Source organism: Leptopilina boulardi, unplaced genomic scaffold, assembly GCF_019393585.1.
Source record: "Leptopilina boulardi isolate dan_hultmark-lab unplaced genomic scaffold, ZJU_Lbou_2.1 LbouV2_31, whole genome shotgun sequence".
NCBI lineage: Eukaryota > Metazoa > Arthropoda > Insecta > Hymenoptera > Figitidae > Leptopilina > Leptopilina boulardi.
The window spans coordinates 3569163-3583818 of record NW_026137874.1 but is presented as its reverse complement, the minus strand read 5'-3'; the positions used below and the strand labels follow the sequence as shown (position 1 = coordinate 3583818).

The following is a 14656-nucleotide window of genomic DNA, read 5'->3' as shown; positions in this document are numbered from 1 at the left end:
ATAAAAACTTTCAAGCATTTTATCGTTTAAAACAAAAGTTAAAATTTATACTCTTATTTTATATTAAAAACTGCATTTGTTTTTTTAAATTGGTTTCTCTTTGGCTTACACAAACAAACGTACAAACATTGCATACAAGTGCATGTAACTTGCAATAATGAACAAAATAATCATATTTTACTCTATTATATTAAATATTTTGACGAAAAAGTACCAAAATATGTAAATTTAAAATACTTGCCGAATTTTGTTGCTCACGACGTGTAATTTATATTCACCACCATTTTGTATGATTTTGTGCCAAGCCAACTTTATGTCATTTTCCGTAAAGCAAAAAGGGTGCCTATACCTTATAATTTATTCTTTAACCATAAGAATCACTTGTTTACTAGCTTTATTGTTAAAATAGTTGATTTACTTAAACTTTTCACTGTTAAATGTAATTAATTTGTGGATAGAAACAATCTTTAACTATTAATAATCATAAATAATGAACTTGTTGAGTCGTGCGTAGTTGATATCACAAAAGCGCCAAACTTTCTGGTATTTCCAGCAGATGGCGCCGATGTGCGCGCGAGATTTTGAATAAAAAAATTTCATTTGCAAACAAAAAGCAATTTTTAATTAATAAAACTATCTAAAATGTAATGTATTACTAAACGTGGTAAATAAATATCTTTTTTTATTCCAAATTATAGAAAAAAAGAGACAGTAAACACAAATATGTGGTTCTAATTAGTGTATTTTCGTTTAGCAAAGTCTATGAATCAACCTTTAACTAAACATTGTGAATTGAGCCAAATAACGTTAAAGAGAATTTTCACTCAGCGGTTTCCGCTTCCGTTATCGACCTCCCCGAATTCATTTTCCACCCCGCGTACCCCTCTATAAGAAATTTTTTCGACCGCACCACCATTTTCGATGTATGCGGTGTTGCGTGATTGCCTGCGAGTCCGAGCGTGTGTGTTTGTTGTGTTGTAGAAAAAGGATTGTTGAAACGTAGAGCAAATTCTCTCTACACGAGTAGCGCGAATCTTTTTCCATATATTTGGCGTATTTGTGTCTCTGGAAAAAAAATGTCGTCATACATTCAGGTCGCTGAGGACGAGGGAGAAGAGCCCATTGAACTGCCCACTGAGGATGATAGTACACTCTTGTTGACGACACTCGCAGCCCAGTTCCCCGGAACTTGTGGCCTTAAATATCGTAATCCTGAATCGAGGGCGATGCGCGGCGTCCGTCTTGTTGACGGTCGACTTCATCCTCCTGAAAATGGTTGGGGCAAGGCGGTCTATTTCTGCGTCTTCCCAAAAGGTGAGCTAGACAAGTGGGCGATTTTATATACATGCACAAGCGCACACATAAATTCGTATGTTAAAACAGTTTTTATGTATTGGTGCCGTTCGCAACTCGAACTAGGATAATGTTTACCTACTTTCAGGAAAAAAAATTACTCTTTATTATTTATTTTTTAAACAAAACGCCCAATATTATAAGCTATTTATGAAAAGTAAAGAAAGACTTATTTACTAAATTGCAATTCAATATCCTTCTATTGTGACAAATTTAGCCTTTGCTTTATGTGAAACATTAATTGGAGTGGAAAATGTAGGTAAACGGGAAGTGATTCTAGCGTTTTTTTAACATTTATTCTTTTCACAACTATACGACTCAATTTTTATTATACTTTGTTTTAAAAAGAAAACAGTTTCACTTTTTAGTTACGATATACAGAAAATTGTTTTGTCATTTTTACGAAAAATTATTCTTTTATCAGAAAAATTTCTTTAAAGATTAATATAATTCGTAACAGGAAAATTATAATTATATCTGGCAAATTATGAATTTTTAGGTTATGGATTTTAGTTTTGTAAAGTTTGAAAGAAGGTTTTTTTAATTTTTAAATTTACAGTTTACTGTATATTATTTTCTTGGCGCAGTCAAACTGAGATATTTCAATTTTTAAAAATAGAAAAAAAAATAAATCCCATGGGTATGAAATTGATATTAATATTTGTGCTTTTTTTTAGAAAATAAACGTAAGTCTGATGACAATTTGGAGAATTCGACAGCAAAAACTAAAAGGATGGAAACAAAATTACGATGCACTGACCTAATTGTGCTTGGTTTACCTTGGAAGACAACTGAACAAAATTTGCGAGAATATTTTGAAACCTTTGGAGAGGTTTTAATGGCACAGGTAATAAAACATATACATTTCTTTTTTTCAATCTAAAAAAAATTTGAATTGATTTAAAGTAAAAATTCTTTTTAATAATAGGTGAAAAAAGATGCGAAATCGGGTCAAAGTAAAGGATTCGGTTTTATCAGATTTGGTAGTTATGAATCTCAATTGAGATGTTTGGCACAACGGCACATGATCGATGGTAGATGGTGCGATGTTAAAGTTCCAAACAGCAAGGTAAGAACACTTTTAAAAAAGAAAAATTATTATTTTCCTATTTACCTTCATCACTTTTTATTTATAACAAAAAAATAAATTATTTATGTCCTTTAAAATGAGACTTCTGCATTTACAAATGTTTCGAAAATTTTGAAGTTTTTACATTTTCTTGTTCTCAATTTTTCAAATTTTAGATATAATTTCAATTACTTTAAATTTTTTACAAGATTACTTAAAAAATATATTACAACTCTTCTAAAATTAAAATCTCTATAATTTGTATAATCTCAAAATAATGAAAATTGAAATTAATTTTATTAAATATTAACTTCATAATTCCGAATCATTTGTCCAGATGTCTAATATCATAAAGAAAAAGGAAAAAACAATTAGGTCGTTAAAAAATCCCAAAATTCGTTATTCTCAATTTCTGAAATTCATTTACAGAAAAAGATTTCTTTTACAAAAAAGCTGTTTAATAAAATAAAAAATGATTCCTTTCTTATTTTTATTGCTTGAATTGAAAAAAAAAATTGAGATAATCACGAATTTTGAGAAATATTTTCAAATACCTTTAAAAGATTAATGAGAAAAAAAATATAAAACATCTTTTAAGTGGATAGGCATAAAGTTTGATGTCGATTGAAAGTTTCTTTCTGCTGCGCAAGTAGATGAATGAGACCTGAGCGTTGAGAGACGAGCCTGTGATGAATGGATGAAATCTTAACGTCCCAATGAATGATTAGAATGCGTAGATCGCACGCATGAATTTGAGCGAGTAAAATTTCGAGAGTGCATGCGTTACAGAAAATGTGTGAGATACACGCATGATTTAAGAAAAAATAAAAAAGAATTTTTTTTTAATTAGAATTTTTGATAGAAAAAAAATACTAACTAGGATTCGAATGATGAAAAATAAATTATACTGCGAGGTACTGACATTGAGAAAATATTTGTGCGATTATTTTATTGAGTGATTTTGAAAAAAGAAAACTTACATATATATTTAAAAATCCAAAAAAAAGTTCCTTAAAGAAAAAAGCTATTTGTGCGAATTGTGTGAGTGATATTTTTATTAAATTTTATAGTTCTGAACAGATTTCATATTTTTTTAAAAAGACGGTTCTGTTTCTGATCAAATTTTTATAATGGAAATTAAACATTCATTCACGTATTACCTAAATATTTATTTATTTTATTTTAGAAAAAAATTAGTTTTAAATTTAGAAAATTTTTATTTTTATTGCATTATGATGATAAGTTTAATAATAATAAGTGAAATTAATTTTTTATTTCTTGAGCCCAAAAAATCAAAATTTCTCTTTGTTTTTTAATAAACAAGAAAAATTATTTTTTTAATTCAATATTATAAATGACAATTTTTATTAATGGAAAATTATTTTTCTGTCACGATAATTGGAATTAAAAATTGAAAAATTTGGTATAAAGTTAAGAAGCTCATTCAATAATAAATGAATATTAATTAAAAAATTTAGTTTAATAGTTTGTTCTTTAAAACATCGATACGGATTTGCAGAGAAAAAGAAAAAAAAATTGTTATTGAATTTCCATTGTTAAAATTTTAACAGAGAAAGAAATAGTTGCACTATCTTTATAGAAATTTTTTATTTCTCTAAATATAATTTTAACGAGTTTACAGATATTTTATTTAAAGTGTACCATGTGTGACCGTTAAGTATTTTTAAAAGATTTCTCGTGATGTACAATGTATGGGAGTTGTACGGACTTGATGATAAACGTTGTTTTTTCTTAGCGAAAAAATATTTTCGGAGTAAAAAAAAAGTAAGCGTTTTGAATTTTCCAAGATCTCGATAATATATATATAATAGTGTGCAAATTTATTATGTGTGCTCGATTGTTGTTCGTACTAATTTTTTTACGTTACAAAAAAAACTTTTATTAATCGTCTTTCATGGTACATGTTTACTGATATTTTATATTAAATATAAAAAAAGAGAAGTGTTTCGTATTTGGTCAATTGTTTTCGCGATTTGGTATATAATGGTGAAATTTGGAAATTTTTAGAATGGGGAAAGTTGTGTGTATGCAAAAAAAGTGTGCGTGAGTCTGTGATGTTTAAGTATGATTTCGTAAAGACATTTTACACATCGGCTCTGAAAAAAAATTCAACAATTTCTTTCGCTTGAGATTTGTTTTAAAGTGGAAAAATTATCACAAGGTTGTGTGTTAAATTCTATAGGGATAATGGAGTAATACATTTCGGTGGATGATAAATGTGAATGTTTTAATTATGAATAATGAAATATGATTATTAATTTATAATTGTAATGAATATTTTCAATTATTTTAATTATCAGTTATGAATTATTAATGATTAATTATATACATATATATGAATATCAATTTATTTAAACAGGGTGTCGACTAACCGAAAATTAGGAATTTTATTAAAAAAATATTTTTATTAATTTTTAATTTGTGATTTTAGATTTCCTTTAAGCCGAATTTTATAACATAGAATTTTTATTTAAGCTTTTACTTAACAGAATTTCTGCCTAGATTAATTTTTTTATTGTATATTTTCTTGTTTATTAAATTTTTATTTTACTGAATTTATAATTAACATACTTTTTACACAATAAAATTGTTATTTTGTTCAATTTTTATTCCAACAAATTCTCATTTAATAGAATATCTATTCAGTTCATTTTTAAATGCACAAATTTTTATTTTACAGAATTTTCACTTGTCTGAACTTTGATATAGGATCTAAATTGTCATTTTTAAAACATCGAATTCCGAACAAACATTCAGGAGAAATATTTCGAATTTTTGTAATTAATCAATCGCAATTTTGCGATAGCTATTTTCCGATTTATTAATTTTAAAATTCACTTTGAAATATTTTTTTCTGATATTTGTTCGGAAAACTGTGAATTGAATATTTTCAAAATTCTATCAAATGCCAATTTGTGCAGATAAAAGTTTGTTTTACAAGAATGAAAATTACAAAAAATATATTATTTTAAAAAAATATGTTATCTTTTTTTTTATATTTATAAAATAAATAAGAATAATTTAAAAAAATTATAACCAGGAATTTAGTCCACCAAAAGTAGTAGACACTCTGTTAAATTATTCCGAATATTTATTTTAATATCACAACTTTGGTAGTTTTAATTTAATCGATCTCAATATTTCTGTACGTTCAAATAAGAATTTTTCGGTATTCAATTTCATTTTTGTTCTGATTACAAAAAAATTTCTTTAATTCGTTTAGTAAAAATTTAATTTATTTATTCCGCGAGAATAATAATTGTCATTTGAACGTGTACAATTTTCTATTGACTTTTTCTTAAAGTTCATCTTTTCTTGGAATGGAAATATCTCGCGAGCTAATATTGTCTATAAAAAAAAATAAATAAAAAACAAAAATCGAATCGTGAGTCATTGTCGAGGGCTTGGTGTGTCTGGTTCCAGAATATTGATGGGATAATGATGGCTCGTCAGTATGACAGTAACAAACACAATGAGTACTATCGTCCAATACCTGTTCATGCATCAACAAATCGTCGGATACCAGCGGCGGCAAAACCCTATCCACCAAATGTGAATTCCACCGATACAACAGCACCGCGTTATGATGGCGACTATGATTATAAAACAACGCATTATCCATCTTATCCACCGAATTATCCATACGATGAAAAATTCAAATACGACGGTCAACAAAATTATAATAATTATGAGAAACCAGTTTATCAACAATATGACAATAATACAGGTTATGATGCAAGAAATTATATGGCACCACAACCAGCAGTTGCAGTACCACCAGCACCAACATATCCAACGGAAACTGAATATCCACGATATCCAGGCTACGAGGAACGTCCGCCAACTTATCCTGTGATTGAAAATACCGAATATGGTGATAAAATGAAATACAATTATGGATATGAGAGGCCATATCATGAAACTGATGAGAGATATATACATGCCGATGGAAGATATCAGGTAGATAATCGTTATCCAGATACGAGAAATATTGACAATCGTCCATTGGATGCAAGGGAGGCTGATGCGAGATTCTCGAATGAAGGAAGGGACGAGAGAAGATATCAGGTGGACACAAGAGAAGGTGATGCTAGGTATCCAATTGAAAATAGAGAAGCTGATGCCAGATATCCTGCTGATGGTAGAGAATTGGATGGACGTTTTTCTGATGCCTCACGATATCCCAAGGATAATAATTACTACGATCGTTACTATAAACAGCGGCCTTCGAGGGATCATTATAATTCCGAAACATCGAGATATTGATGAGTGGATAAGATTGAAAAAAAATAATATTGTGTATCAACGGGAAATTCTAGGCTTATAGAAAATTATTAGGGGGTTGAAAAAATTAGTTTTTCTTCTTTTAAAGAAAAAATAAGAAAGCTTCCGTTAAAAATATCTTAATTACTGATGCTCAAGTTCTTATTCTTTTTTTTATTCATCTTTGAAATTGTTTATATATTATGCACTTTAAACATTTTCTTTATTATATAATGAAAAATTGTATTTAATGAGAAATATTCATTTTTCCAAGTCACCGTTTATGTCAATAATTGAAATTTTTTCAAATTTTTAGGTATTGAACATTTTTATTTTAATTTTTATAATCTAAAATATCATTTTTTTGCAATTTTTTACGTTTAAAAAAATTATTTTCAGTGTTTTTAAAAAAATCATCTCAACTATTTTTACTAAATAGAATTCACTATAGCAAACATTGAAATTTGATTTTTAGACAAATAAGTAATATCAAAATGTTCTCTAATTTATAAATATAAAACATTGATAATAATAATTACAATAATATTATTAGGCATTATTTTATTCTATTATTATAGTATATTTTATTATTACTATTTATTGTAATAATGATATTGTGATGTTATTGTAATAATCTAATTGAGATAGCATTATTGTAAACCGTCAAATATTTCTCGCCTTACAAAAATAGTTCAGAATAAAAACAAAATTTTCTTTTCAATTTTTCCTAATTTATAAACTATTTAAAGACACTTAATGATAATTTTTTTCTTTTTGCATCAGTTTGTTAATAAATTTCATGCCAAAATGGTTATAATATTTATATGATACAACTAATGCGTAAGTCGTTAGAAATTAAATATTTTATAAGTATAAATAAAAAAAGATGTATTGAAAATAACGTGAAATGATAAATTTGCAATTTTATATAGTATTTCTAATTTTTCAATTTCCATAAATTAATAATCTATAATAATTCCCTAAATTCTGTGCTTATTCACGTCTCCTTTTTTCAAAGCAATTTTTGATACTTATATTTAAAATAATTTTTTATATCAAATCAATGTGTCTTTTAAAAAAAATTTCTATAATCAATCAATACTACGAAATTCAGTTCTACTCAATACTGTTTGAAGAATATGTATAGAAATTAATTTAAAAAATTAGAATTGTAATTTATATTTAAAACAGTCAATTTTATTAAAGAATTATTTGCAGTGTACTTACATGTAAATGAAAAATATTTTCACAATTTAATGAAAAAAAAAAAATGTAAATCCCCATCGATATTGTATATATTATTATATTAAACATCACACACTGTATCTAAACATTAATTTCAATTTATAATAATTATAATTAGTTAATTATATTAATGTTAGTATGCGCTAGATTTAAAATAAAAGTCATAACCGTTTGGTTATAAACTCATATATAATAAATTGTAGTTAGAAAAAAAATAATTTACAAATCAACAAAATATGTACATTACAGCAAAAAAAAAAAAAAAATGTCATCGATATTTATTGTAAAAACAATTAATTTTCACTGTCCTATTTTGTTCCTATTTTTTTACTAGTGAACTAAATAACTAATAAAATTTAGAAAGTAAATTTCTCAAAAAAATATTATTAGCGTAGTTACAGTGCAAAATAATTGGCAATTGTCAGAAAATTGAATGTTTATACAATTGCGTTAAGGTGGTAGGGAATCGATTCCCGTTGATTCACATTTATCGATATAAAAAGAAAAATATTAATATTATTAATAATATAAATAAGATAATTACTTGTTTGTGTTTCATTACAAATGTATGGAATTTTTTGTAAAATGATTCTAAAAAAAAGATGCATAGTAAAATTGAAAATGTCGTACGTATATATTGTATATATATATTATATGTGTATTATAGGTGTGAAGTCAAACTATTATTGTTGCTGAGTATATTTGTTGCAGTGAAAATTTCTACAACACATCGTAGCTGTTGTCGTATATTTCTATATTTTTTTTTCAAAAAAAAAGAAAACTTTCCGCCATTAACGGGTTCGTGTCGACGCTCCAGGTTTCATTCAACACTTGTCGTAATATTATATTTTTTATGTAGGGCTGGGCAAATTACCATCAAACATATTTTGTCCTGAGAAAAATATTTTATATTTCTATATTCTTCTATATATTTTAGTGTTTGTTAAATTTATTTTTCAAATTTGTTCAAACATTTTTTAACAAAATGGCTTGTTTTGTTGAGTTTAAAATTTCGGAAATAAATTTCTAAATTTTATTTCTAAATTTTATTTCTAAAAAAAATAAATTTTAATTCTTATGAGTTATAATGTTAGGCAGTAATGAGTTATTTTACCTATAATTAATTTTGTTTCTCAGTTTCCATGACTTATTGTTATTATTTACTTCTTTGCGAAATTTCTCATTGTAAACTTTTATCTTGAGTGAAAAAATCTTCGTTAGTTTGTCATATTCTTTTAAAGATGGTATTTTTGTTTTTTTATCATAAAGTTTTTAATAACAATGAGATTCATAAATAATAATTTCAAAACGACAGTAGTAAAATAAAAATTACGGCAAATTATTATTAAATTTAGATAAATTGAACATTAGAAAAAAAAAATTCGTCAATCATGCACCTCATTTGTTACATAAATAAATTTTTTATTTATAACGAATCATTTTTTACAAAGTTAACAATATCATAGAAAAAGGGATCTTTTTTACGATTTTTTTCTACATATTCCAATTATACTTAATTTTTCTGCAAATTTTATGAAATGCCTAGCCCTAGACAGTAAAATTAATTTTCAATTGATTTATAATTCACAATTTAAAAAAAGCAGATCATAATTTCATCTTGTACAATTAAAAAAAATTCATCTGACCGGGCATTGTTAAAAAAAACTCCCGTTTCAAAGTGCAGGTTTTTAATATTTTCCTTTTTTTTATTTATTTTTTATTCACAACTCGAATCCGTTTGATTGATTGTGCGTTTGTGCGTAGGAGGGAATGATTCAACAAGTGCCCTGCAAGGTATTCGTGGGACGCTGTACCGAAGATCTAACTGCAGATGACCTACGTGACTATTTCTCGAAATTTGGCGAAGTCACGGATGTTTTTATTCCAAAACCATTTCGTGCATTTTCATTTGTCACTTTCCTTGATCCGGAGGTGGCACAATCATTATGCGGTGAGGATCATATTATAAAAGGTGTCTCAGTTCATGTCTCCAATGCAGCACCAAAATCAGAGGGTAACAATCGTAATTTCAACAATCAAATGAATTCAAATATGCGAAGTCGGGGCGGTATGCCAGGTCCAATAGACAACAATATACAAGGAAATTATCAAGGCAATCGTTATATTGGTCATTCGGGTAATAATATGGGACCTAATGGTTGGAATAATCCGGGTAATCGGGGCAATATTGATATGCCAAATCTTCAGGCACTTGGTATAACGGGACAAAATAATGGTGGTGGCGGTGGAGGTGGAATGTCAAATCCATTGGCAATGGGAGGTTTAAATCTCTCAGCGTTGCCGGTTAATCCTGCATTAGTTGCCGCTGCATTAAATCAAGCATCATGGGGTTTAATTGGTAATCTACAAAATCAGGGCAACGATCAGGGTTATTCGAATCAACCGGGACCACCTGGACAGCCACCATCGGGCAACAATAGCCTTGGTAATAGTGGTAATTCAGGTTTTCTCAGCTGGATGAATCAAGGTGGTGGCGATGGTAATTCCGGTAATCCAGGCTCCGCTGGTCCTGGCCCAAATAATCCAAATCCATCGCAAGGCGCTTGGCAAAATCATCCCGGCCAACGGGACGGCAAGTCGAATACATTTCTTAAGTACGAGTAAATTCCGTCGGGACTCTGAGTCTACTCGTAAAAGGCGGGCACGGTCCCTGAGTCCCGAAACTTTGGCATTGGATTATTGCAGAGGTCAGGAGAATCATTTTAAATATAAAAAACAAATTGGTCGTACTCTCAAGACTTTGGTAGATGGAAAGACTGCGAATGTCAAGACCAAAGCTGTGTCTTAGGTTTTTTTTCTTGTTTTTTTTTCTAAATATGATTGAGAGTCTGAGAATGAATATTTTGATGATTGATTTAATTTTGAGAATTTGCTGAAGATTAAAAGAAACAAAAAAAAAATAACAATTTAGTCTGATAAATGAATGTTTATATCAGATTTTCAACGTTTTTGAATATAATGATTATGATAAGAATGAGATGATTCTGATCTGTGCAAAAATTTCAAGGCGAGAAAGTTATAAGACATTTTTTTTGTCTTATTGAATTGACATTTTTCGTTGACATGATTCTTTAGAGTGGTAGTATATATATTATATATATATGAATAGACAGGATAGCTGCGATTGAAAGGATTGACGAAAGAAAAAAAATTTTTTTTCCAAGAATGATTATGTCGATGAATGATTCGGCAAATGGAGTGTATTTTGTTGATAATGCAGCAATTGAGAGAATGTTTTACGCTAGAGAAATAGCGTTTAAAAAAAGGTTTGCAACCCGGGTGTTTATATTTTTATTCTTCTTCTTCCCCCCCCCCTTTTTAAAGTCATGTTCCATTATCTCATTGATTTTCATTTCAATTTTTGTTTTTCTTGCAAAAAGAATTAAAATTTACAAAAGTAAAAAGAAACTTCATAAAAAATATTTATGAACTCTTTTTTTATAATTTTTTAAATAAGAATTGAAATTCAATATTTTAATGAATCGAGTTTTTTGTAATTGAATTAAGTAGAATAATAATAATAATTAAACGTCATTATTTTTAATTTACGTGATTAAGAGAATAATTTTAAACAATTTATGAAAAAGTTAATGCAAATCAAAATTTTCACAATAAAACTTTTTAAAAAAATGTAATTTCTTAGATAAAAATTTTGTAATCTGTAATCTCCAGTATTGAATTTTCGATTCGATTTATCTATATCCGGGTTCTAACACAATGATTATTAATCTTAGATTTATTATAATATACATATAAATAAATATATAATACAAATATGAGAGTTTGCACCTAATAGTAATTTTCACAGTTTAATAATCGTTGCTTCATATTTAAAAAAATGAGAAAAAGAAAGTAACTTGAAACGATTTATTATTAATGAATAAAACAAAGAAGAAATATAAAAAATGTAGATTAGGAATGAAGATGTAATGTTTTACTTCACAAAGAGTGTAATCGTGTTTAAATGCTCGGATTAATTAAATCTTTGCAAAATGTTTTTCAGAACGCATTTTTATAATCTTTCGTGTACAGTTTGTCAGTCACCGATATAAATATATAATAATTATGTATTTCTTAAACAAATATTTTGGAGTAATGAAAAAGCGAAATATCTTCATCCTTCATTAAAATTCAAAACTCCAGAATTGATGCAATATATTTCCTCTAGTTTTAATTTCAGTGATTATTTGTTCTACAATTTCTTTCTTTCTTTTTCGTTCACTTTCTTGGGAAATATTCCCCATTGCTTTTTATTTCAATTGGTGTGAGAGTTGAAGAGAATTTCTATACTATAATATTAATAATAATAATAATAATTAAATTTTTAATAAGAAATGTTTTATTTCTTATTTTTGCGCGATTTGAAAAAAATAACAATCGCAGCTATCCAAGAATTATGGTGTGTAACTTTTGACTTCTTTTGTAGATATTTAGTTCTTGTGTATGAAGATTTTACACTGGTGCGTAGGTGTGTCAAAATTATTGATCGGTTGTGTGTGAAAGATAAAAAAAAATAATTGAATTGACTCAATGAGTTAGCTTTGATCGAATGGTTTTTGAATTGATGTTTAAAAGAATTAAAAAGAAAAATACAAAAGCTATTTAATAAAAAAAGATTCATATTTGCATTGCTTTGATATCACTAACAAAAATATTTTTCAGTGTAGTTTTCATATACTCAAAAAAATATAAAACAATTATTTTCCTTTTTGTTTTGTGTTTTTTTTTATTACTAAAATATTAAAATATTGCAAAATTTTTAAATTTTAAAAGAAATTCACAATTCACAATTGTAGTCAATAACTTTAACATACACAATCTCTACTCTTGGAAAGAGAGAAATAAATCTAAAGAAAAAAAATAGCTGTTATATGATATTGTATACTCCATTATTAATATTCAGATTAACTACTTCAGAACTTATTACCTTATGAGTAAAAAAAAATATTGAGAAATAAAATAATCCAGGTAAAAAGATATGTGTGATGTTGTGTGTATCCTCTGTTATAAATCTAGAGACGAAAACGGAAAACTCGAAATGATATTTTGTGATTTCTTTGATAAAATTATTGATATTGTACTAGTTTGATCCCTTTTCTCTGCAAATAATAAAGTTTTGAATTAAATTAATTACATTTTTAAAAATTCCGAATTTCATATATTTGCATTTATCTTTAAATTTAATAAATTTTTTTTTTGAAATTCTTTTCTTGGAAAACTGAATTTTCGAAAAATAAAATTTCAAAATAATGTTGGAACAACAGAAAACAAAAATAAAATATGATAGAATGTTTATAAAATGAAACAATTTTTAGAAAAAACATTTATAAAGTACAATTTTAATATTTCGAAGAAATCACGAGACAAAAGATTCGTCCTTCGATTTTCATCTTGAATGATGTTTATAGAAAATTAAAATAGGAAAAAGCAAGAAGAGTAAGAAAACAAGGGAAATGTTTCATATTAGCTGTAAATGGATAAAAATTGATGTAATCATGGTGATTGGAATTTTTTTTTAATATACATATATATATAGACTGAATTGAATATTATGCATGTGCTTTTGGTGTGGATGTCGGTTGAAAGTATTTGTTAATTGTCGTCTCATAACTACAGACGTAAATTTACATGAAAAATAGTTGGAATGTGCAAAAGGTACAAATGAGAGTACAGTTGGATTACGATATTAAAAAAAGTAAATAAATTCTGTAATATTGTTGAATGATTAATCGAGAGAAGAAAACAAAGTTTGTGTTGCTATTGTGACATTTTACGTGCTTGTGACGCGAAAATTTATTGTGCGTCTGAATTTTCATACTGCCTGAGCAGAGATTGAATGTTTATATTAAAAAAAAAAGAAAAAAAAATGAAAAAAATGGAAAAAGAGAAGTTAGTTTGTAAAACAAACTCGCGTTTGCGGTCTTTGATGTCCAGAATCTCGATCAGAAAAAAACATTTGATTTTCTTTTAAAAAAACGAGATTTTTTTTCTTGCTCTAACTGAAATGATAGAGAAATAAATAGAAGTATCGTTGCGAAGATATTAATACAACTACTTAAATAGTATCTGAAAAATTAGTAAGCGAATAGTAATTAAAATATTAGTGACTGAAAAAAACTAGTAATTGAATACTAGTAACGTAAAATAATTGAAATAGAACAAATTAGTAACTGAAAATAATTAGTGATTGAAAGCTAGAAATTAGTAATTTAAAAAATTAGTGACTAGTAAATGACTAGCATTCCTCGTTCTTTAAATTTAAAAAAAATAGATCAATTTTCAAAAAAGAAAAATTAATTGATTTCTAAAAAGAAATTCTGAAAATTGAATATTTTATTCTTGATTCTGGACGTTATTGCACAGCCAACAAGATAAAGACTGTAGTTTAAGACAACTTTTAACAAAGATAAGAAAACCGTTAGCAATCTACAACAATTATTTTTGGTCCCTTCCAAACCGTTTACAATTTTAAACGTTTGCAAAATATCTAAAAAAAAAAAAGACGAAAAAAAATCTTCCGATTTTTCCATAAAAAAAAATTCACGCGCACTTTTTTTCTTCTGTCTTTCGATTTCATCCACATATGCAATATGTTACATAAAATCGATATATAATTATAAGCTTAATTTAAAAAAAAGAAAAAAATTATATCGTATATATATTTGTTTGATGTGCGCAATATTG

At 26.9% G+C, this 14656-nt stretch overlaps 1 protein-coding gene across 2 annotated transcripts; it reads left to right on the top strand.

Moving 5' to 3' along the window:
- The first annotated feature begins 856 nt into the window (after positions 1-856).
- On the top strand, positions 857-14393 carry LOC127283469 (TAR DNA-binding protein 43). 2 transcript variants are annotated; one of them, XM_051308376.1, is made up of 4 exons: positions 857-1314; positions 2031-2200; positions 2282-2422; positions 5867-8987. In XM_051308376.1, the coding sequence occupies exons 1-4, from the start codon at positions 1077-1079 to the stop codon at positions 6707-6709; spliced, it is 1392 nt and encodes a 463-aa protein (XP_051164333.1). In that variant the 5' UTR covers positions 857-1076; the 3' UTR covers positions 6710-8987. The 2 variants fall into 2 exon arrangements, with proteins under 2 accessions (XP_051164333.1, XP_051164332.1); XM_051308375.1 differs by lacking the exon at positions 5867-8987 and adding an exon at positions 9716-14393 and having other exon boundaries at positions 863-1314.
- Positions 14394-14656: the final 263 nt, after the last annotated feature.

Coding starts and splice junctions, on each gene's coding strand:
- LOC127283469 (XM_051308375.1), top strand. CDS start 1,077: ATGTCGTCATACATTCAGGTCGCTGAGGACGAGGGAGAAGAGCCCATT. Junction 1,315..2,030: donor TTTCTGCGTCTTCCCAAAAG/GTGAGCTAGACA, acceptor GCTTTTTTTTAG/AAAATAAACGTAAGTCTGAT. Junction 2,201..2,281: donor GAGAGGTTTTAATGGCACAG/GTAATAAAACAT, acceptor TTTTAATAATAG/GTGAAAAAAGATGCGAAATC.